This window comes from Macrosteles quadrilineatus, unplaced genomic scaffold (genome assembly GCF_028750875.1).
Source record: "Macrosteles quadrilineatus isolate MER2022 unplaced genomic scaffold, UCM_ALF_1.0 Scaffold_6__1_contigs__length_79288215, whole genome shotgun sequence".
Taxonomy (NCBI): domain Eukaryota; kingdom Metazoa; phylum Arthropoda; class Insecta; order Hemiptera; family Cicadellidae; genus Macrosteles; species Macrosteles quadrilineatus.
In genome coordinates, this window is record NW_026542599.1 from 4,056,571 (window position 1) to 4,076,456 (window position 19,886).

General features: G+C 34.4%; 1 protein-coding gene across 1 annotated transcript in view; it reads right to left on the reverse strand.

Annotated features, from left to right (window-relative positions):
• Window positions 1-19,886, reverse strand: part of LOC128996542 (receptor-type tyrosine-protein phosphatase kappa-like) — a 46,681-nt gene that overhangs the window by 8,731 nt on the left and 18,064 nt on the right. Inside the window, exons 3-7 of the mRNA XM_054421932.1 lie at window positions 14,104-14,191; window positions 6,552-6,628; window positions 3,559-3,693; window positions 2,026-2,163; window positions 307-467 (exon numbers count right to left, since the gene is read on the reverse strand). Of these exons, the coding sequence (XP_054277907.1) occupies window positions 307-467; window positions 2,026-2,163; window positions 3,559-3,693; window positions 6,552-6,628; window positions 14,104-14,191 (599 nt within the window). The remainder of the gene's footprint in view (window positions 1-306; window positions 468-2,025; window positions 2,164-3,558; window positions 3,694-6,551; window positions 6,629-14,103; window positions 14,192-19,886) is intronic.

Below are 19,886 nucleotides of genomic sequence, written 5' to 3' on the forward strand. Positions count from 1 at the left end.
AGGGTATGAAGACACTTAAGGAGGACCCTGTGCTTTCAGCTCTGGTATGTTGTACAAAACTTGTGCTGAGCAAGGAAGAGCTTAAGCGGTGAGCACTGTGCAGAAATTTGTATAGCACAAGGGCCTTCTTTCACCATGAGCGCTGTAGAACATGAGGGCAAGGAGGTGGTATTGAAATGTCTCCTAGTCACCAGCAACTACTGCTAGACACCACTTAAGTATATCATTGAATGTTTCCTCTGTACCTTACTTATCTATGCCTGAACTTAGGAGCATTAAGGAATAGTCCGATTTTTAGACACATACTTGCAGTGCACCACTATCGGACCCTCTCGCGCAGTCCTGTAGGAACCGACGACCGCTCTCATTCTCCTCCGGAACTCCAGGATGGCGTTGGAGAACGGACACGTGTGGCACGGCCACTCTGTGTAATGGAACTGTAGGAGAGTTCTCTCCTGTTCTTCCTCCTGTAGCAAACAGAAACTGAGTAAATTGGACAATTTGTTTATCCAATAGTCAATGGTCAAATCTAGAAATATATCTGGGTAGATGAGTGGATTGCTTCCCTGGTAATCAAAAGGTTGACAGTACGTTCCTGATAAACCTGCTCCATATACTATGTACTATGGGGGAGAAAGTAAAACTATAATGATCAGGACAACTAATCCAATTTAGAACCAAAAGGATTCTGACTTTTAATGGAATCTAACCACGTGACCTTCTGATTATAAAGGCAGACTCCATCCAGTGATAAGGGTGAAAAGAGCTATTTTAGCCCTGCAGCACATATTGTAGTTACCAAACCATAAAATAGCTTTAACTGATTGTGTACGAAATAAAAGTTATAGTGCAAATCAGCTTAGAATCTGTAATCCATCAAATTTACCCCACTAGTGAGTTATATTTTTAATTTGTTTGATATAAAACCAAGACAATAATTTAGGTAAATTACAAAATGAATTAAAACTGAATTTACCAATTAAATATTGACAATAGTTTTACTAGAATGAAAAGCAACAGGTTTTCAAGACGAACAAAGAATGCCTTTGTTAACTTCAGAGTCTTCATTCTTCCAGAGGTTTGAATACAAACAAAACAAGTTTCAATACCAGTGAACCACATTTTGTTAACTTAAAATCTTTTCCAAAATAATACAGCTTGTTAAAAAAACAATAATACCTCTGTAACATAATTTTAGGAGTACCTTATTTTTGTCCCTTACAAATTTATTTAAATATTTTTTGTAAACTCTACCACTTTATCTACACTGGACCAAGTCCCCCAAGGGACGAAATATTGTGTGCACCGTGTCTGTATGTTTACGGCCTACCTACACTTCTTTAAGGTAATCTAGCTGATAATCCTCCTTATTCTAGAATTCTAAATTCTATTAATGTTTGTGGCTTTCAATTAATTAGTGCAAAATTCAATTATGGCTTTAGTGAAGAAATTTCTCCGAAACAGAGAGAGCGTCTCTCTGTGGAATCTCTCTGTCAATGATCATAAACCTGTGGACTGTGAATGATCAATAAGTCATAACATATTGCTTTAAACACCCCTGCCGTAGCAAAACTTCAGAAAATCCAATTTCCATTTATCTGGTTGGATTTTCATATACTGTATAACAATCAACAAATGGTGTTTTTGGCCTCTGGAGGCATCAAAACGAAAAAGTAAATTGGCTCCGGCCTCCCGGGTCTAGGTCTTAAACTCCGTTCACAAAATGTAGGCGGTGTTAGGGGAAGAAACCTATCCCCTCCACTTGATTCTACTTTTAAAACACTAGCTTGACAGCTGAGGTTTGCCAAGACATCAATCATCTGCAACATATACTTTAAGTAAAAAAGTAGTGGGTGAACTCCCCCTTAAACTGCCCCCCATGGGAAATTACGAACAATGACTGTATAGGGCAAAAGGAGCCTTCAGGACAAATCTTGCTATCCATCCAATAAGCCAATCATGTCATTAACTCATTACTTATGATATCTACAAGAGTATTTGGTTTAAGCATACAGTTCAACTCACCGTTCCCATTTTGTACACGACTCTGATTGTTCGTACATGGAAGTTTGCAAGTTCTTCTTCTTTTTTCACAGAAATATTTAAGTCTCCATAGTTCTCATTACTAACTTTTGCGGACGGCCAGTACTGCATACACATGACCTGCAAAAGTTATACATTGCACAGTATATATCAGGGTAAATTAACATTGACTATATACAGTATACAGTAGAACTTGTCGAGAAAACGTGTCTCTTGTGAGGATGATCAAATAAGACTAGTTAACATGGTTGACTTCTTATTAAAGTTTGCAACACCATGTAACTAAAGATTCGTATAAAAACAAGTGTGTTTGAAAATGATTCTTTTTATCTAGGATCACATGTTATCTAGGGTCTTCTCATTGAGGTTCCATGTATAACACACTTATATACGGTACTTTGGAAAGATAGAGATGAAAATGAGATTAAGTGTGTCTCTAAATACATGATTGCAAATACAATTGTAAACAAATCAAAATTGCCAACGTGAAGCCAAAGAGCAAATGTTCATGACCACTTCTATTTATATACCATTTGCTGCCGTATATACATACAGTTTTTTTTACATCAGCTAAACAGATATAGAAATAATATCTTGTACAGGAATAATTAAAAGTTTTATAAATTTTTTTTATTTGCAGTGCTTGTCTAAAACACTTTTAGACCAAATTTCTCATATCAAAGGCATCTAAATTACTGGTGTGTACTCTAAATTATTAGTAGTGTTTCATTTTGTGGGTTGGTCAAGAAGAGCTCCTAAATGCTGCAATAATGTCCCAATGTTTTATGCAATTAGCTCAACACTATGACTTCACTCCCCACTTGATAATATAAGTCAAATTGTAATACAAAGCAGAAATTAAATTTTTTGTTGAATTTATTTCGTATTCCGAGTCAAAGCCTACTATACGTTTCATTTTGCACATGATCTTTGTCTAGCCTACATTCACATTGCCATAGCCTCCCTAATACTAGTCGGTGACAATAGTGGCAAAAACACACCCCTCTCCTGGCAAACCAAAACAGCTGCTGTACTAGATTTTTACACGTTTGTTATTACATATTTACAACCATGGAAATAAGCATGGTTTGCTGCTGCGGTGTTGCCACACATCAATGCCACGGCCTTGTATAAAGGGCGCTATGTCATTGCAAATAACTTTATATTTGTAAAATGGTTTTCAACACCTACTTAGCCAAAAAAGGGAGATATTTAAATATTTTGGTACAGTTTTAAACGGTTAGTTCAATGTTCAATCAACTACAAGTTGTCAAAACTAAAAGTTAAATTTGTGAAACATTTTCAACAAAAGTTGGATGGTGTGTAGGGATTGTTTTGTTGGTATAAACTTACATTTGATAAACTTAACCGAGTAAACAAGTGACAACGTCCAAATAAGTCGGTATGGACACAGATTGTTAAACTTTCAGAACAAAACGAGAAATTTAGAATCCCTGATCGATTTTAATTAAGAGTAAAACGTCTTTTATTTTCCTAGTTTTAATTGGTTCTTACTTTGATGAAGTCGAAAGTTTTCGTCAGCATCACTATACAACTGGCTTTTTCTTGCCAAATCATCCGCCAGAAGTCGCACACAGTCGCCTCCGTTGGACCTTGAGTTACGATGTACGCGTTTGGCTTAAGTAAACTCTGCAACACAGATGAGGTAGTTAAAGAGCAGAAAAGGTAAACATTTTATGGTAACATGTCAAATGATACTATACTATACTACTACTATACTATACTAGTTTTACCCTTGCGTTGAAAATTATTGTCAACCCAGAGAAAAAAACCCTTTACTTTACACTTTATACAGTATACTTTCTAAAGGAATGGCGAACGTAAGCCATTGCATACAAAAGCTTAAGTATTTCCACTGTTCTAAGCTAATGCTACATATTTGCTTTAATCAATGACATCAACTGTTTCACTTAGTTTTAAAAATATTCCGTTTAATTGGTTTTAATCGACTTTGTAACTAATAGAATTTGAGAAACCTAAACAAATTAAATGTCAAAATTTTTGGTGGTGGGGGGGTTTCATTGTTGAAATGGAAACCAATCAGAAAATTACTTATAAGATGAACATGGAAACTTTGAAATCTGTCGGAAAAAGTAGGGAATTTCAAGATTTGAATGAGTCAGAAATTTTCACACACATGTATTAGAGATTTCTTCAGTTTCACAACTATGTCAAAGAAGGTAAAGCATAAAGGCGTTGGAGACAGATAGACTGAGAAACATTTTATTCTATATGTATGGATTATGGATTATGATGGGGTTGATTCATATATTGAAGATGGATAAAACATATTTATTATAAATATGATTTCTCCAAAAGTATAATCTACCACGTTAAGGTAATACATGATTTTAGTTTTATAATCGTTAGCAAAAATATTAAACTGCTTAGTTTTTTTGTCTACTTAGTATATATCTAATTGATAAATTATGTGTTTATTTCTCCAACCTTCTGAAAAACCAAACTACGATCTTAACAAATCCCAAAGTCCCACTGAGTAAAATTAATAGACTCTGTGTCGTATTATTAAATATAAAATTAAAAAAAAACTACAAACTGATGAAATTTAAACTAAAATCTCATACCTGAAAACATATAAAACAGGTTTAGATTAGATTAGATGCAAAAACCAACACAATGGAAATAAATCAGGATTCTGACACATACTTTCTCCCATAAGCTTGTCAATACAACCTTTATCATGGGTAAGCGGTGAGAGTAAATATGATATTTTATAGTTAAAATCACAAAAGTTGCAATAAATTTTGAACCCTAATTGTTACAGCAATGGGGTGTTGTAAGCCTACTATTTTTTTAGAATTATAAGGGCCATAACATACTAAGTTAAATTAAAACCGGTCTTTTTCTAAAATCCTATTTTTCGTTTTTTTATGGGGATTTTATGGGAAAATAATATAATTTACAATAACTTTTGAACCATAATTTTTATAGAAATGGGAGTCGTACCATTTTGTTCAGAATATGAAGGGCTACAACATACTAAATTTGTATCAACCTCGTTCATTTTTAAGAAAATCTTATTTTTCTGTTATTTTATATAAAATATGCTTACTTTAAGAGTAAAAAAAACTTTAGTTCAAGAGATCTAAAGTTTAAATTAGATAACAAAACACAATTTAGCCATAACCAAGTAATAAAAACAATCTGTATAACTTTGATTATATCACAGTCCAATAAAACGAGATAAAAACTTTTCAACGACATCTTCCTCTCCAAATACTTTTCAATTATTCAAAGCCACGCTTGGATTTTATTTACTGTGTAGGTTGTCTGATCAATTTTAATTTATTTTTCTTTCTATACAGTTTTCTTTTCTCTATAAATTCCTTGAAATCTTCCTCAGTTCATTAAACTCATATACATTAATTATTATTTTGTTTTGAAAGGGGGAAAATATTACTTAAACACAATTAATCATCATAACTATATGGTAAGCAGTGACGTAACCTTAAGCCTAATACTGCCATGTACAAAATCCGAAACATCCTTTTAACTTTATACTTTGTTTTTTTATGTTATGAGGGCAGTTTTTTTTAAAGTAAGGGCGGATTTTTGCGTATAAGCCCATAGTTCACTTGTACCCTGCTACAATTAAGGCTCCTGGCCACATACTTACACTAAATTTAGGACTTGCCCCCCCCCCTTTCAAAAATGTTTAGCTGGGGTCCTGCTTACTGGCATCCTTTTGTGAACATAATGACATCTTTTGCAGCTCTGTAGCTGACATGTCACCAAGTGACTGAAGGCTACGCAAAAACGGCCCTTACTTTAAAAACCACCCTGGTAATTTCATTATTTTAAATAGAAAAAAATTATATTATAATATTATAATAATTTAACTTTATTAAAACTAAACTATATCCAAAAATAAAATAAAAATGAATTTACGTAAGGTTGTAAAAAAAAAATTCACTAATATGCATTAAAAATCCACATAATTAACTACGACCTTCATCCATATAATTCCTTTATGATGAAAATAATCTGCAACTAAACAAATATAAAAGCTATGTTAGTATTTAATAAACTGTCTCTAATATAAAAAATACAAGAAAAGTTTGCAAAACCTTTTTTTAGATTTCTCATTAGAATTGGTTTAATACAATAATTAGTATCCTTACAGCCCTGACTGTACCAAACTAGATTTTAAAATATGCTGCCTTAAGATATTAATATTTGTTGGAAATTTCACGTTTTTTAGTTAATTAGGGAAAAATTACAATATAATTTTATGAACCACCATCTTAGAGAAAAAGGAAATATGACTACGAAACGAACATCTCTAATATTTGATTAATGCAGTACAGTTAATTAAAAATAACCATTAACTATTTAAGTAGCTAATGTAAAAAATTGAAAAGAAAATTGTTTTACATTAAAAATATTTAATGTTAGCAGTCAAAATTCATAGTAATCCTAAGCATATTGATGGATAAAACATAATATATTTTGAATAAGATACTTACATCTACATAGGAAGCATTAACATAGTCAGAATCTGGCATGTCAGGCGATTTATCTAACACAACACGATTGTAATCATCTGAAACAAAATAAAAATATGTTAGTTAAAAATTTTATTAAGCTTCATCAATACACCAAAATTAAATTCCTTAATGGCGTGTGAACAAGTGAAATTAATCCTAATTGATAACATAGCAGCAACGATAGAAAAAAAAAAACAATGTGTTAGAAATGCATCCATACAGGTAAAATAATTGAAACTATAATAAACTGCCAATGAAAAACATATTTTCAACTATAAAACGTATTAAAATATATAAGTTAAATGTATTAAGAACACACAATACGTTAATGTATTTTTAACGTATTAATATGTATACGGGTAAGTTTGCATACTAGATAGGTAAGAGGGCAACATCCCTTTACAGGATATACAAATAGACTAATAGACAACTGGTTTTTTCTGTTTCCTCAAATATGTTTAATGTGAACCACTAACTTATGAACAAAAATACATAAATATAAAACACGTTTGAATAGTTTGACAGTGAAATATACTATTTAACATTTCTTTGTGCAGGTGAAATAAAATAGTTTTATCATACCAAATTGTAATATTATTATGATTCAACCTAAACCATCAATAGTTTTGATCAAACATATATGTATTAAAATATTGTTGAACAATTATTTTCACTATTCTGATTCAGCACTCCTTGTAATGTGGGTGTAATTCTAGTAGGGCCTTGGATTACCTGTTGGTATACAATAAAAAACACATATTTCCTGCTGGTAAGAGCTCTTCCCTAGAGCACGGACAAAACTTGCAGTTCGGTGGAATACTATTCCTACCAGTCATCATGTATCCCTGTATATTTCTCAAGCTGAATAAAGTGATTTTTGATTTGATTTTATTTGTTTGACATTAATATATATATTTTCACTTGTGGTTATTTTCGCAGTTAAATTTACATTTTTTAAATTCAAGTACAAATACATAAAGGCTTGACCATGGATATTTTGTCAAACTTAAAGTTATGTAGAAAGAATATAAAAAAAAAAAACATAGAAAGTCTTATAGACACAATCAACAACTGAGTAAAAAAAAAAAAGAAAAAAAAACTGTGGCGTTTATTTTATTTAACACATTTTTGTCACATAAAAACACCGTAAATCAAGGTTTGCAGTTCAAATCTTGTATGTAGATTGCGTTCGACGGTTTAATGTGCCAGTAAGTAACCCGATTTGATTTTAATCATGAGACTAACTCATGCTTACACCTTACGATAGAGTAATTACTGAAAGCCTACACATTTCAGATATCACACAAAACCTCATTGTCGTAAACCTAACAAAAAAAAAACCTGTTTAAAGTTTAAAAAATTAACAAACACAAAGTTCTACAGGATTGTAATAATTTGATTAAAAACGAGAATAATTTACTACATTTAATCCTATATTGTTAAAGAAATAATCAGCCAATCGTACACACATGACTGGACAGTGATGTATAGGTCAAGTTGTTGGTAGACACTACTGTGACTGTACACATTACTAGAATCATCACTGGTGATTGACAACAGGTTAATTACCTCAGTTTGAGGTACATAGAGTACTGGACAGTGATGTATTGGTTATGTTGTTTGTAGACACTACTGTGACTGTACACACAACCAGAGTCATCACTGGTGATTGACAACAGGTTAATTACCTCAGCCTGTGGTACATACAAGACTGGACAGTGATGTATTGGTTAAGTTGTTGGTAGACACTACTGTGACTGTACACAACACCAGAGTCATCACTGGTGATTGACAACAGGTTAATTACCTCAGTCTGTGGTACACACGGGACTGGACAGTGATGTATTGGTCAAGTTGTTGGTAGACACTACTGTGACTGTACACAACACCAGAGTCATCACTGGTGATTGACAACAGGTTAATTACCTCAGTCTGTGGTACACACATGACTGGACAGTGATGTATTGGTCAAGTTGTTGGTAGACACTACTGTGACTGTACACACAACCAGAGTCATCACTGGTGATTGACAACAGGTTAATTACCTCAGTCTGTGGTACACACAGGACTGGACAGTGATGTATTGGTTATGTTGTTGGTAGACACTACTGTGACTGTACACACAACCAGAGTCATCACTGGTGATTGACAACAGGTTAATTACCTCAGTCTGTGGTACACACATGACTGGACAGTGATGTATTGGTCAAGTTGTTGGTAGACACTACTGTGACTGTACACACAACCAGAGTCATCACTGGTGATTGACAACAGGTTAATTACCTCAGCCAGTGGTACACACAAGACTGGACAGTGATGTATTGGTCAAGTTATTGGTAGACCCTACTGTGACTGTACACACAACCAGAGTCATCACTGGTGATTGACAAGAGGTTAATTACCTCAGTCTGTGTTACACACAGGACTGGACAGTGATGTATTGGTTATGTTGTTGGTAGACACTACTGTGACTGTACACACAACCAGAGTCATCACTGGTGATTGACAAGAGGTTAATTACCTCAGTCTGTGGTACACACAGGACTGGACAGTGATGTATTGGTTATGTTGTTGGTGGACACTACTGTGACTGTACACACAACCAGAGTCATCACTGGTGATTGACAAGAGGTTAATTACCTTAGTCTATGTTACACACAGGACTGGACAGTGATGTATTGGTTATGTTGTTGGTAGACACTACTGTGACTGTACATACAACCAGAGTCATCACTGGTGATTGACAACAGGTTAATTACCTGAGTCTGTGGTACACACAGGACTGGACAGTGATGTATTGGTTATGTTGTTGGTAGACACTACTGTGACTGTACACACAACCAGAATCATCACTGATGATTGACAACAGGTTAATTACCTCAGTCTGTGGTACACACAGGACTGGACAGTGATGTATTGGTTATGTTGTTGGTAGACACTACTGTGACTGTACACACAACCAGAGTCATCACTGGTGATTGACAACAGGTTAATTACCTCAGTCTGTGGTACACACAGGACTGGACAGTGATGTATTGGTTATGTTGTTGGTAGACACTACTGTGACTGTACACACAACCAGAGTCATCACTGGTGATTGACAACAGGTTAATTACCTCAGTCTGTGGTACACACAGGACTGGACAGTGATGTATTGGTTATGTTGTTGGTAGACACTACTGTGACTGTACACACAACCAGAGTCATCACTGGTGATTGACAACAGGTTAATTACCTCAGTCTGTGGTACACACAGGACTGGACAGTGATGTATTGGTTATGTTGTTGGTAGACACTACTGTGACTGTACACACAACCAGAGTCATCACTGGTGATTGACAACAGGTTAATTACCTCAGTCTGTGGTACACACAGGACTGGACAGTGATGTATTGGTTATGTTGTTGGTAGACACTACTGTGACTGTACACACAACCAGAGTCATCACTGGTGATTGACAACAGGTTAATTACCTCAGTCTGTGGTACACACAGGACTGGACAGTGATGTATTGGTTATGTTGTTGGTAGACACTACTGTGACTGTACACACAACCAGAGTCATCACTGGTGATTGACAACAGGTTAATTACCTCAGTCTGTGGTACACACAGGACTGGACAGTGATGTATTGGTTATGTTGTTGGTAGACACTACTGTGACTGTACATACTACCAGAGTCATCACTGATGATTGACAACAGGTTAATTACCTCAGTCTGTGGTACACACAGGACTGGACAGTGATGTATTGGTTATGTTGTTGGTAGACACTACTGTGACTGTACACACAACCAGAGTCATCACTGGTGATTGACAACAGGTTAATTACCTCAGTCTGTGGTACACACAGGACTGGACAGTGATGTATTGGTCAAGTTGTTGGTAGACACTACTGTGACTGTACACACAACCAGAATCATCACTGATGATTGACAACAGGTTAATTACCTCAGTCTGTGGTACACACAGGACTGGACAGTGATGTATTGGTTATGTTGTTGGTAGACACTACTGTGACTGTACACACAACCAGAGTCATCAGTACACACAACCAGAGTCATCACTGATGATTGACAACAGGTTAATTACCTCAGTCTGTGGTACATACAAGACTGGACAGTGATGTATTGGTCAAGTTGTTGGTAGACACTACTGTGACTGTACACACAACCAGAGTCATCACTGGTGATTGACAACAGGTTAATTACCTCAGTCTGTGGTACACACATGACTGGACAGTGATGTATTGGTCAAGTTGTTGGTAGACACTACTGTGACTGTACACACAACCAGAGTCATCACTGGTGATTGACAACAGGTTAATTACCTCAGTCTGTGGTACACACAGGACTGGACAGTGATGTATTGGTTATGTTGTTGGTAGACACTACTGTGACTGTACACACAACCAGAATCATCACTGGTGATTGACAACAGGTTAATTACCTCAGTCTGTGGTACACACATGACTGGACAGTGATGTATTGGTCAAGTTGTTGGTAGACACTACTGTGACTGTACACACAACCAGAGTCATCACTGGTGATTGACAACAGGTTAATTACCTCAGTCTGTGTTACACACAGGACTGGACAGTGATGTATTGGTCAAGTTGTTGGTAGACACTACTGTGACTGTACACACAACCAGAGTCATCACTGGTGATTGACAACAGGTTAATTACCTCAGTCTGTGGTACACACATGACTGGACAGTGATGTATTGGTCAAGTTGTTGGTAGACACTACTGTGACTGTACACACAACCAGAGTCATCACTGGTGATTGACAACAGGTTAATTACCTCAGTCTGTGGTACACACATGACTGGACAGTGATGTATTGGTCAAGTTGTTGGTAGACACTACTGTGACTGTACACACAACCAGAATCATCACTGGTGATTGACAACAGGTTAATTACCTCAGTCTGTGGTACACACATGACTGGACAGTGATGTATTGGTCAAGTTGTTGGTAGACACTACTGTGACTGTACACACAACCAGAGTCATCACTGGTGATTGACAACAGGTTAATTACCTCAGTCTGTGGTACACACATGACTGGACAGTGATGTATTGGTCAAGTTGTTGGTAGACACTACTGTGACTGTACACACAACCAGAGTCATCACTGGTGATTGACAACAGGTTAATTACCTCAGTCTGTGGTACACACATGACTGGACAGTGATGTATTGGTCAAGTTGTTGGTAGACACTACTGTGACTGTACACACAACCAGAATCATCACTGGTGATTGACAACAGGTTAATTACCTCAGTCTGTGGTACACACATGACTGGACAGTGATGTATTGGTCATGTTGTTGGTAGACACTACTGTGACTGTACACACAACCAGAGTCATCACTGGTAAAAAACTTAAATTTTAAAAAATTAATTTTTTTCTTTATCAGAATTGAATAGTTGATCTTGAATTTTTGGATGAATTCGTTTGGTGAATTATCCTCATCTATATTATCGGTAATTGTATTTAATAGTTATAATTGGATATTATAAAATCATCATTGTTGAAACAGGATGTTGACTTGACCAAAAGTGATGCAAAATTATTTTTCCTACCAGGCTGCTAAAGAACCAATCATAAGTAAATCAAACTTCCAAACAGTGTCATTGAAGATGTTTTTCCTTAATAGAACTAGCAATAAGCTATGTATAGATATTTCCACTGTCTGATCCAACAAAGAAGTTTTTGCGAAATGCCGTTAAACTCTGTTTACCTAAATCACTTTGGTCTTTGTGTTTTAAAGGAGCTATAATTAGATTGGCTTGCATAAAAGCGCTTTTACGCTACATTTATGTCAGAACATTTAGGAGAATTGTTCAAGTCAAGTAAGGCAGTTGCTTTTATCGTAAAATATTTACAGCATGGAATACCAGCAATATTTGTCATTCTTTGAAGCTGATTAAATTCAAGACGATAAACTTTGAATTTATTTTATATCTGCGAAACAAAATGTTGGTGGAAGTTTACCTAAACAATGAAACTTTTGAGCTTGGACGATATTTCTTTTTTAAAGTTATTGTGTAGATATTAGGGTAGGAATATCTTAAAATAAATAAAGTTTTAATCACCTTGGAGACCTACCCTGTCACCCTTTATGTTTTCGAGATTTGAACACGGCACAGCGTGATATTAAAACAGATTGATAAAAGCTATGAAGACAACGTGATGTATTTTGCACAAACATATTCTTCTCTACAGTTATTTGCGACGTATTTACAGCATTAAAGCACCATCCAAGAGGTAATAAAAATCTTGTCTATACTTATTTATTGTTTGGTGTAGTTTATACTTAGGAATATAAAATGTATACGAAATCTAGTTTGCACGTATTAGGTTAATCTAAAAATAAATAAAAGATTGTGTGATATATGAAGAAAATATCTGAAATAAGGTAATTTAAATAAAAATTCTAGGAGTAGCCCCCTTCATTTTGTAAAAGTAGCCTGCAGCCTAAGGCAATACAAAATTTCAAAACAAAGATTTATTTTCCTATAGCTGCCTGACAAAGCAGGCTTCCTTGCACTGATAATATCACGCACAGTAGCTTATTGCCGCACTCATTTTACTTCGCCGCACTCCAGTATTTCAACCAAACAACACAAAACAGCGTGCTTTTATAAGGTTTTTTTTTTAATATTTTGTCACCAGCATGGCAACACATAATGACCTATGTTAATTTTTTTTTCATTTTTAATTCATTTTTTGTGCTCTTTTTTGGGCCCATATAAATTTATGAAGAGATTTTGCACATCCACATGAAACTATCTTTCCAACAGTATGTGTAGATTTTCCCTGCGATGCACATGAGCTGAGAAAAGAGGTTTTAAAGAAACTTGCCTGCCTATTAATATATAGAAGCTTAATAGTAACTGTAGGAAAAATTTAATACTATCGCGAGTGCAAAGTGCCTTGGCTACACTAGTTACCCGAATAACTATGGTTTAAATATTTCAATAATTAGTTTATTAAAACTATGCTACATACAAAATTTATTATCAAACGCAATTTAAAAATTATTATTAGGGTTTGTGAAAATACTTGTGGAATCTCTGTAGATGGGTGCAGCATGACACTATCATGAACTAATAATAGGCTTAATGTGTGTCTTCGTCATCAAAGTTGACAGACGATTTAGTGTATTATTTGTGACCTTAGCTCATTAGGAGCGTCATCCACTACTCAGCCGTTGTAATGGAATAGGGAGCAATCTGGGAGCAATTTGGCAACCCTTATGCGTAAGGTAGTTATTGGCTCTCTAATGCCTAGAAGCTGAGTATCGCTGAAGCGGAGCTTAAAGTTCCTTCTATTTCTATATAAATAAGTTTTAACATGTATAGATAACATCGGAAATAAAAGAAAATTTTACCATGTATTTTATTCAATAGTTTTCAAATCAGGCTAGTGCCTAGATAAACACATTCGACTTACACTAAACTTTGTTACCACTACGAGAAATTACCCCTATAGCTTTGGGGAAAATGTTAAAACACGGTTACTTACAAGGAATGCACTTGGGGTTCTGGTTCTTTTCTTTGTTGGCCGGTTTCAGAGCATGTCTACACGAATGGGTTTCCACCTTGCATGCAGTCTGAAACATAAAAAAAAAAAAAAATGGTAAGAAGGGCACCATAGAGAAGTAATAATAAAAGAAAGGTTAGGTAATTTTAAACATATTGCAGTTGAATGTTTTGAAGTGATGTTTTCGGTCCTAGAATACCAGGCTAGGCCTAGGGGTTGCAGCATTATCACTGAGATTCATTGGTGATTGGCAGGATTTGAGCACGGGAACTCAAGGACCAAAGTCCCGTCCTCTATCTATAGCCCAGCTGGCTTCCCAGTTAAAGGTATTTATTGTCTGTCGCACATTAGATATCATATGAACAGATGTGGGCATTTGTGGCTTCATGCTTGGTGGTATTTTTACACAATCGATCTGAAATTATTGGAACTAGACCCAGATCAGTTCCATAGTTGCTAAATAAAACACAAGAATTATTTAATACAGTAAATTAATATGCATTTGATGTAAATAAATGGTCATATTTCTAATTTCTGCTTACTATTTTGTAAGGCCCCTTAAGATGTATTAAAAAAATAGAACAATTTTGAAGATTTTCATTGAAACTTTTGCTCCGAAAATTAATTAAAACCACCATTTTAAGATAGCACATATAAAAGTGAAATAAAATTAGATGGAGTTAGCGAAATTTCAAATGCTTCTAATGCACCATTAACAAAGCTTAATCGGAGATTTTAGCTCTTGATCCAAAGTCAGAGAAACAAAGAAATGCTAAATAATCAGTGTTTTGAAAAATGCATAAATGAGTCCACAATCTTCTATGAATATGCAACATGAAACGTAAAACAACCTTGTTTTATGGAAATGTTGGTTTTACGCCTAAAGAAGTTTAGCCAAAGACGGTTTTAATGAATGTCGAGCAGGCTTTTGCAAAAAATGTTGACTTTAGACAAAAGAAGAGATTTAAAATTTGTTATAACTGGTGTGCGTCAACTTTGTAAAATTTCTTAATTCAACATTGCGAGTTGTAATAGAAAATTCAGTAACAATACCAATTATTGTGTAAAAAGTAATCGTTATTAAAAATATATATAGAGATCCCAATAACACAGGAAATCTAATAAACCCAAAATAAGGATGGAAACCAATTTAATAATGGCCACTTGGACATATATTGTATTTCTAACAGTAGGGTATACCGGTAGTATTTATTTTTTATTGCGTTGGTTATATGTCAACTGAAAACTATGGGCCTTGCATGTAGCTATGGGAATTGAGTAGGCCTACATAATCAATATACTGTGGTAATTTGACTTTTGGCGATTCAGTTAGCTTTTGTAAGATAAGACTCCATCTCATTAAAAATTAGGTATCACACTTTTTATCGCGTAATATAGTTCAGCGTTATCAAATAACAATGTGCAAGAACCTGTGAATCTATCCTTGTGCAAACTATTGTAAGTTTTGTAAAATATGTAAATAGAGTTTAATAATTATTTAATTAATAAATAACCTAATGACAATAGTACCTCTGTCTAAAATCCATTTCCCTTAGAATCGAATTAGTAACCTTAAGGGTTAAAGGTGGGCCACCACTTGGATACCAAGACAACTGAAATGAACGGTATCCGCAATCTGACATACTTCTTCTCTGGCTCGTCAGCAACCCTTAACATTGACAAGTGGTAGTAGTAACTATGATATTCATGGGTAGTTTCAATAACTTTCGAACCCTTATTTTTATAGCATTGGACAACAAATTTTATAAACGGACAAAAATTTTGAGGGAGGAGTTGGTTTGTTTAATTTAGAGTTAATAATTGCATGGCATAGCAAGAATATTACCTCTGATAGATCAAATTTGACCATGTATTCCACAGTCATGCATTGCAAGTTGTATGTAGAAGATTGTCTGAGATCAAGTCAGTCATTGGGAGGACGAGATGATTCAAACTAGAGTTTATAACTACATGACATGGCGAGAATATTACCTCTTGATAACTATGTCATATTGGGTCATGTAGTTATGCAAGTTGAATGAGATAGGGTCAGCCGTTGGGCAGGATGGGATGTTGGTTTAATTCAGAGTTGGCAATATAATCTAAATCATATTATTTTTATTTTTTACATGCCAGAAATTATTCTAGTCTACAGAACGAGGTAAAATAATTTAGTTGTCAAATAAAAACATTTTTTACGAAATGATATGGATAGAAATAATTTAGAATCAGTACCTAGGTTCTAAGTTGGTATGGATTAAAAGACAGATATTTTATTTAGGGTTATAATTTAACGTTTTATTAGTGGAAATGTCTCAAGCGATTGTTTGGTATCGAATTATTTTCTTTTAGAACAATACTTAGAACAATCTAACGAAGCCCAATCCAACGATAAAAATACAATTTCAAACAATAAATAAATTCATACCTAGCCCCTATCAGGGAATATATGTAACACAATTAACCTTAGTACTCGACTAAGTCCCCTAAGAGTGTACTAATAAAACTTTGATTTCATCATGACTAGAGGACCTATGCTGCTCCGCAATGTTAAAATAAATATAATCTAATTTATGATTTTTGATTGAGTAATAGATTATCTTGAACTTAACTGATTTAAACGATCGATAGCTCAAATTAAAGCCAATAATTTATTGATTATTTTGAGTATAAAACATATAAAAAAACATGAACAATACTGGAGCTATTAATTTTAATCATAGAAAAAACCTTTTGAAAAATAATTTGTATGTTGGTTGTTAACTAGTTTGCTTGAAACTCATCCAATTTTAATAATTAATAAATGAAAGCAGGTGTTTCACTGAAGGTTCTTAGACCGAAATATTTAGGATTATATAATTATAACTTGTTAAATACATCTTAAATTGAAGTAAGAAATCGAAAATGAATCAAATTAAGTTTTTGGTCGAGTATTACAGTAAGTAAATAAATCATGAAGCTTGACAGGGAGCAGATTTGGTTTGGCGTATAAGCCGAGTGGGATAAAGATAAATATATACTGATGCTTGATGGCAAACCTGTGCTTGCATACCCTCAATTTGAGACCTCAATCATGAAAATCGGTCGGGTAGAAAAACCAAACGAACTCGGAAAAGAAAAACCAAACTTAACTCCCATTAAAAATACATGGGAAGCAAATTTTCCCGAGTGGGTTTATAGATAAATATATGCCGATGCTTGATGGCAAATCTGTGCGTGCATACCTTCAGTTTGAGACCTCAATCATGAAAATCGGTCGAGTTGAAGAGCAAAACGAACTCGGAAAAGAAAAACCAAATTTTTTTAAATATATAAGGTTTCACATGATTATGAGTTATTAGTGCACGGATAATTTAACATGAAGAAACAACACCTTTTTAAGAGTAAAGAGCAGAAGTAGATTTTTGAATCCTTTTTATAATTTTATTATTATTTTGTATTGTGTTTTGACTTTAAAAGTACATTACACGTAATAAGAATGTTACGCTTCTATCTGCAAAGAGAAAAACGAATATTCTAGAACAAGTGACATATTGGAAGCAGAAACATAAATGATTTATTCAACGTGCGTAATATATTTGTTTCAGAGGTCGTAGTTGCTTTTACTCAGCACGTGGAACTTCAACAAAATAGAATGAAAAATATCTCTTTTCAACAATTCGATCCTACAGATAATAAATAGTCTGCAAACAAATATTTAATTGTTACTTATGTGCGTTCATACGTACATGTACAACGATGAAATAAATCAAAGACAATGTCAACAATTTGAGAAGATAAAACAAAGGACAAATGCAGCCGAAGTGATTGAAAAATTGTATTCACAAGTAAATTTTCTGTCCGCAATTTAATTTCTTATAACTACTTTCCTTCATCGTTAAGAAACTGGTTTTATTCATGGTTTCACCTACCAAGACATTATGGTTCAGGGATCTACGATTGCGAGAAATGAGTTTGTATGAATGTAGGTACAAAAAGCTAGCATAGCGACGGTGAAGATCTACTGTTAAAAAGCCTAGACCATAAAAAGTGCATGGGTTGAAATACTAGGCTACAAAGTACACACGGTTCAAACTTGATAACTGCGTAAAGTTAACTAATGGAAGCACATTTGACTATAAATATATGTTGGGGAGCAGTCTTGTCTGATGGCATAGCGCGAGGCTTCTGGTTCCAAGGTCCCAGGTTCGAATCCCACCAATCACCAATGGACTTTATCTATATGATTACGCTACCCCTCTCTAAGCCTTAACTCGTATATAAAAAGGCTCTGACCTCAAGCCTAGCGTCTTAGTATGTGAAGGTAGGAAGTATAAGCTATAACTACAATATTAATTAACCAAGCCCAAAACATGACAGTGGTTTTTAGCTTTCTCAGTAGAATGTGTGAGGCAATGGTCAAAAGGCCCCCTTTGGATGGGCCTTGTTAACCTGTATTGCTTGGAATGTACACTGATGTTATCTGAGGTTGCATTGTATACAGACACCCTGCAGCAAGTTATCGTCACATCTACCTTGTGTATTCACCTAGGGTAGCCTCAACATTTAGTTATTTATAGCATCATAAGACCACATATAGGCGGAGTTAACCATGGCACACTTCACAAAGGCCTTTCATGCAGCAGCATGTGACAACTTATCGCAATTTGTGTTTTGTATTTTGCGACAAAACAGTTTTCCGTCCAAACATCAGCCTTAGCGATTTTGTTTTAACATTTTTTCACATAAGTATTTTTTACAAAAGTGAGGGAAATACTTTATTTTTTTATGTTTTAAGTGTTTTTATCGCTTTGGGAATTATCAGGATATTTGAGAATGGTCCAAAACCATATCACCCAAAACTCTATTTTGAGAATGTTGACAATATTAATAATTTCTCTATATGCATAAGGGGAGAAAGTAAAGAAGGGATGCAACGAGAAACGATAGTTTATATTGTAGTAGTATTGATATGGAATCAGGTGAATAGTTTTATAATATTATGGTTAGAATAACTTGTCAGTTAACTTTTAGCCGGAATAAAACACCATTTTACTCGTCAAAGTGAATATTTTATTTTGTTATGTTATATTATGAAAGTTGATTCGTTTAATGTGTGCCTCTTCTATTTTTTTACCACAAGAAAATACCAATACGTTTCATATTTTGTCACATACCCTATAATTGCCGTGTTTAAAAGTTGTAAAATATGATTTTACAGTAAGTTGTAATTAATTGTAATATTTAATGAATAATCTACAACTTTATTTATCATTAGTTTAATGATACCCGCACCACAGTATACATGTAGATTAAGTGAATTTTCACTAGCGTGATTGGCTTTTTACCAAGATATTTAGTTAGACCTATTTTAATATAATATACATATGAGTTTTAACTGATTGTGTTTTTAACCTCTGGAACATAAAAAAAAAATTATTCCCGGGTTAAATTCCAACCATAAAACCTCCACAACTTATTCCCTGTATGTGTAACTCACTAAAACTCAATAAAGATACTTAAAAAACCCACAACGCTGTAGATACTAGTCTATAACCAACTTTTAAGTAAGACTTAGGCGACTGAAAATGTATGTTAATTACTCTATTTCATCGATGATTTCAACTAATCGTAAAACAAAAAAAAAACCTTGCTCAAAGTTATGAACTCAAAATGTAGCGTTATAACAGTGACAATGTAGTTAAGGTGATCACAGCTGTGCAACAGCTGCGAGAGACAAAGCCACAAACCACGATGTCATTAATGTCAGGTGAACCTTGTACCTA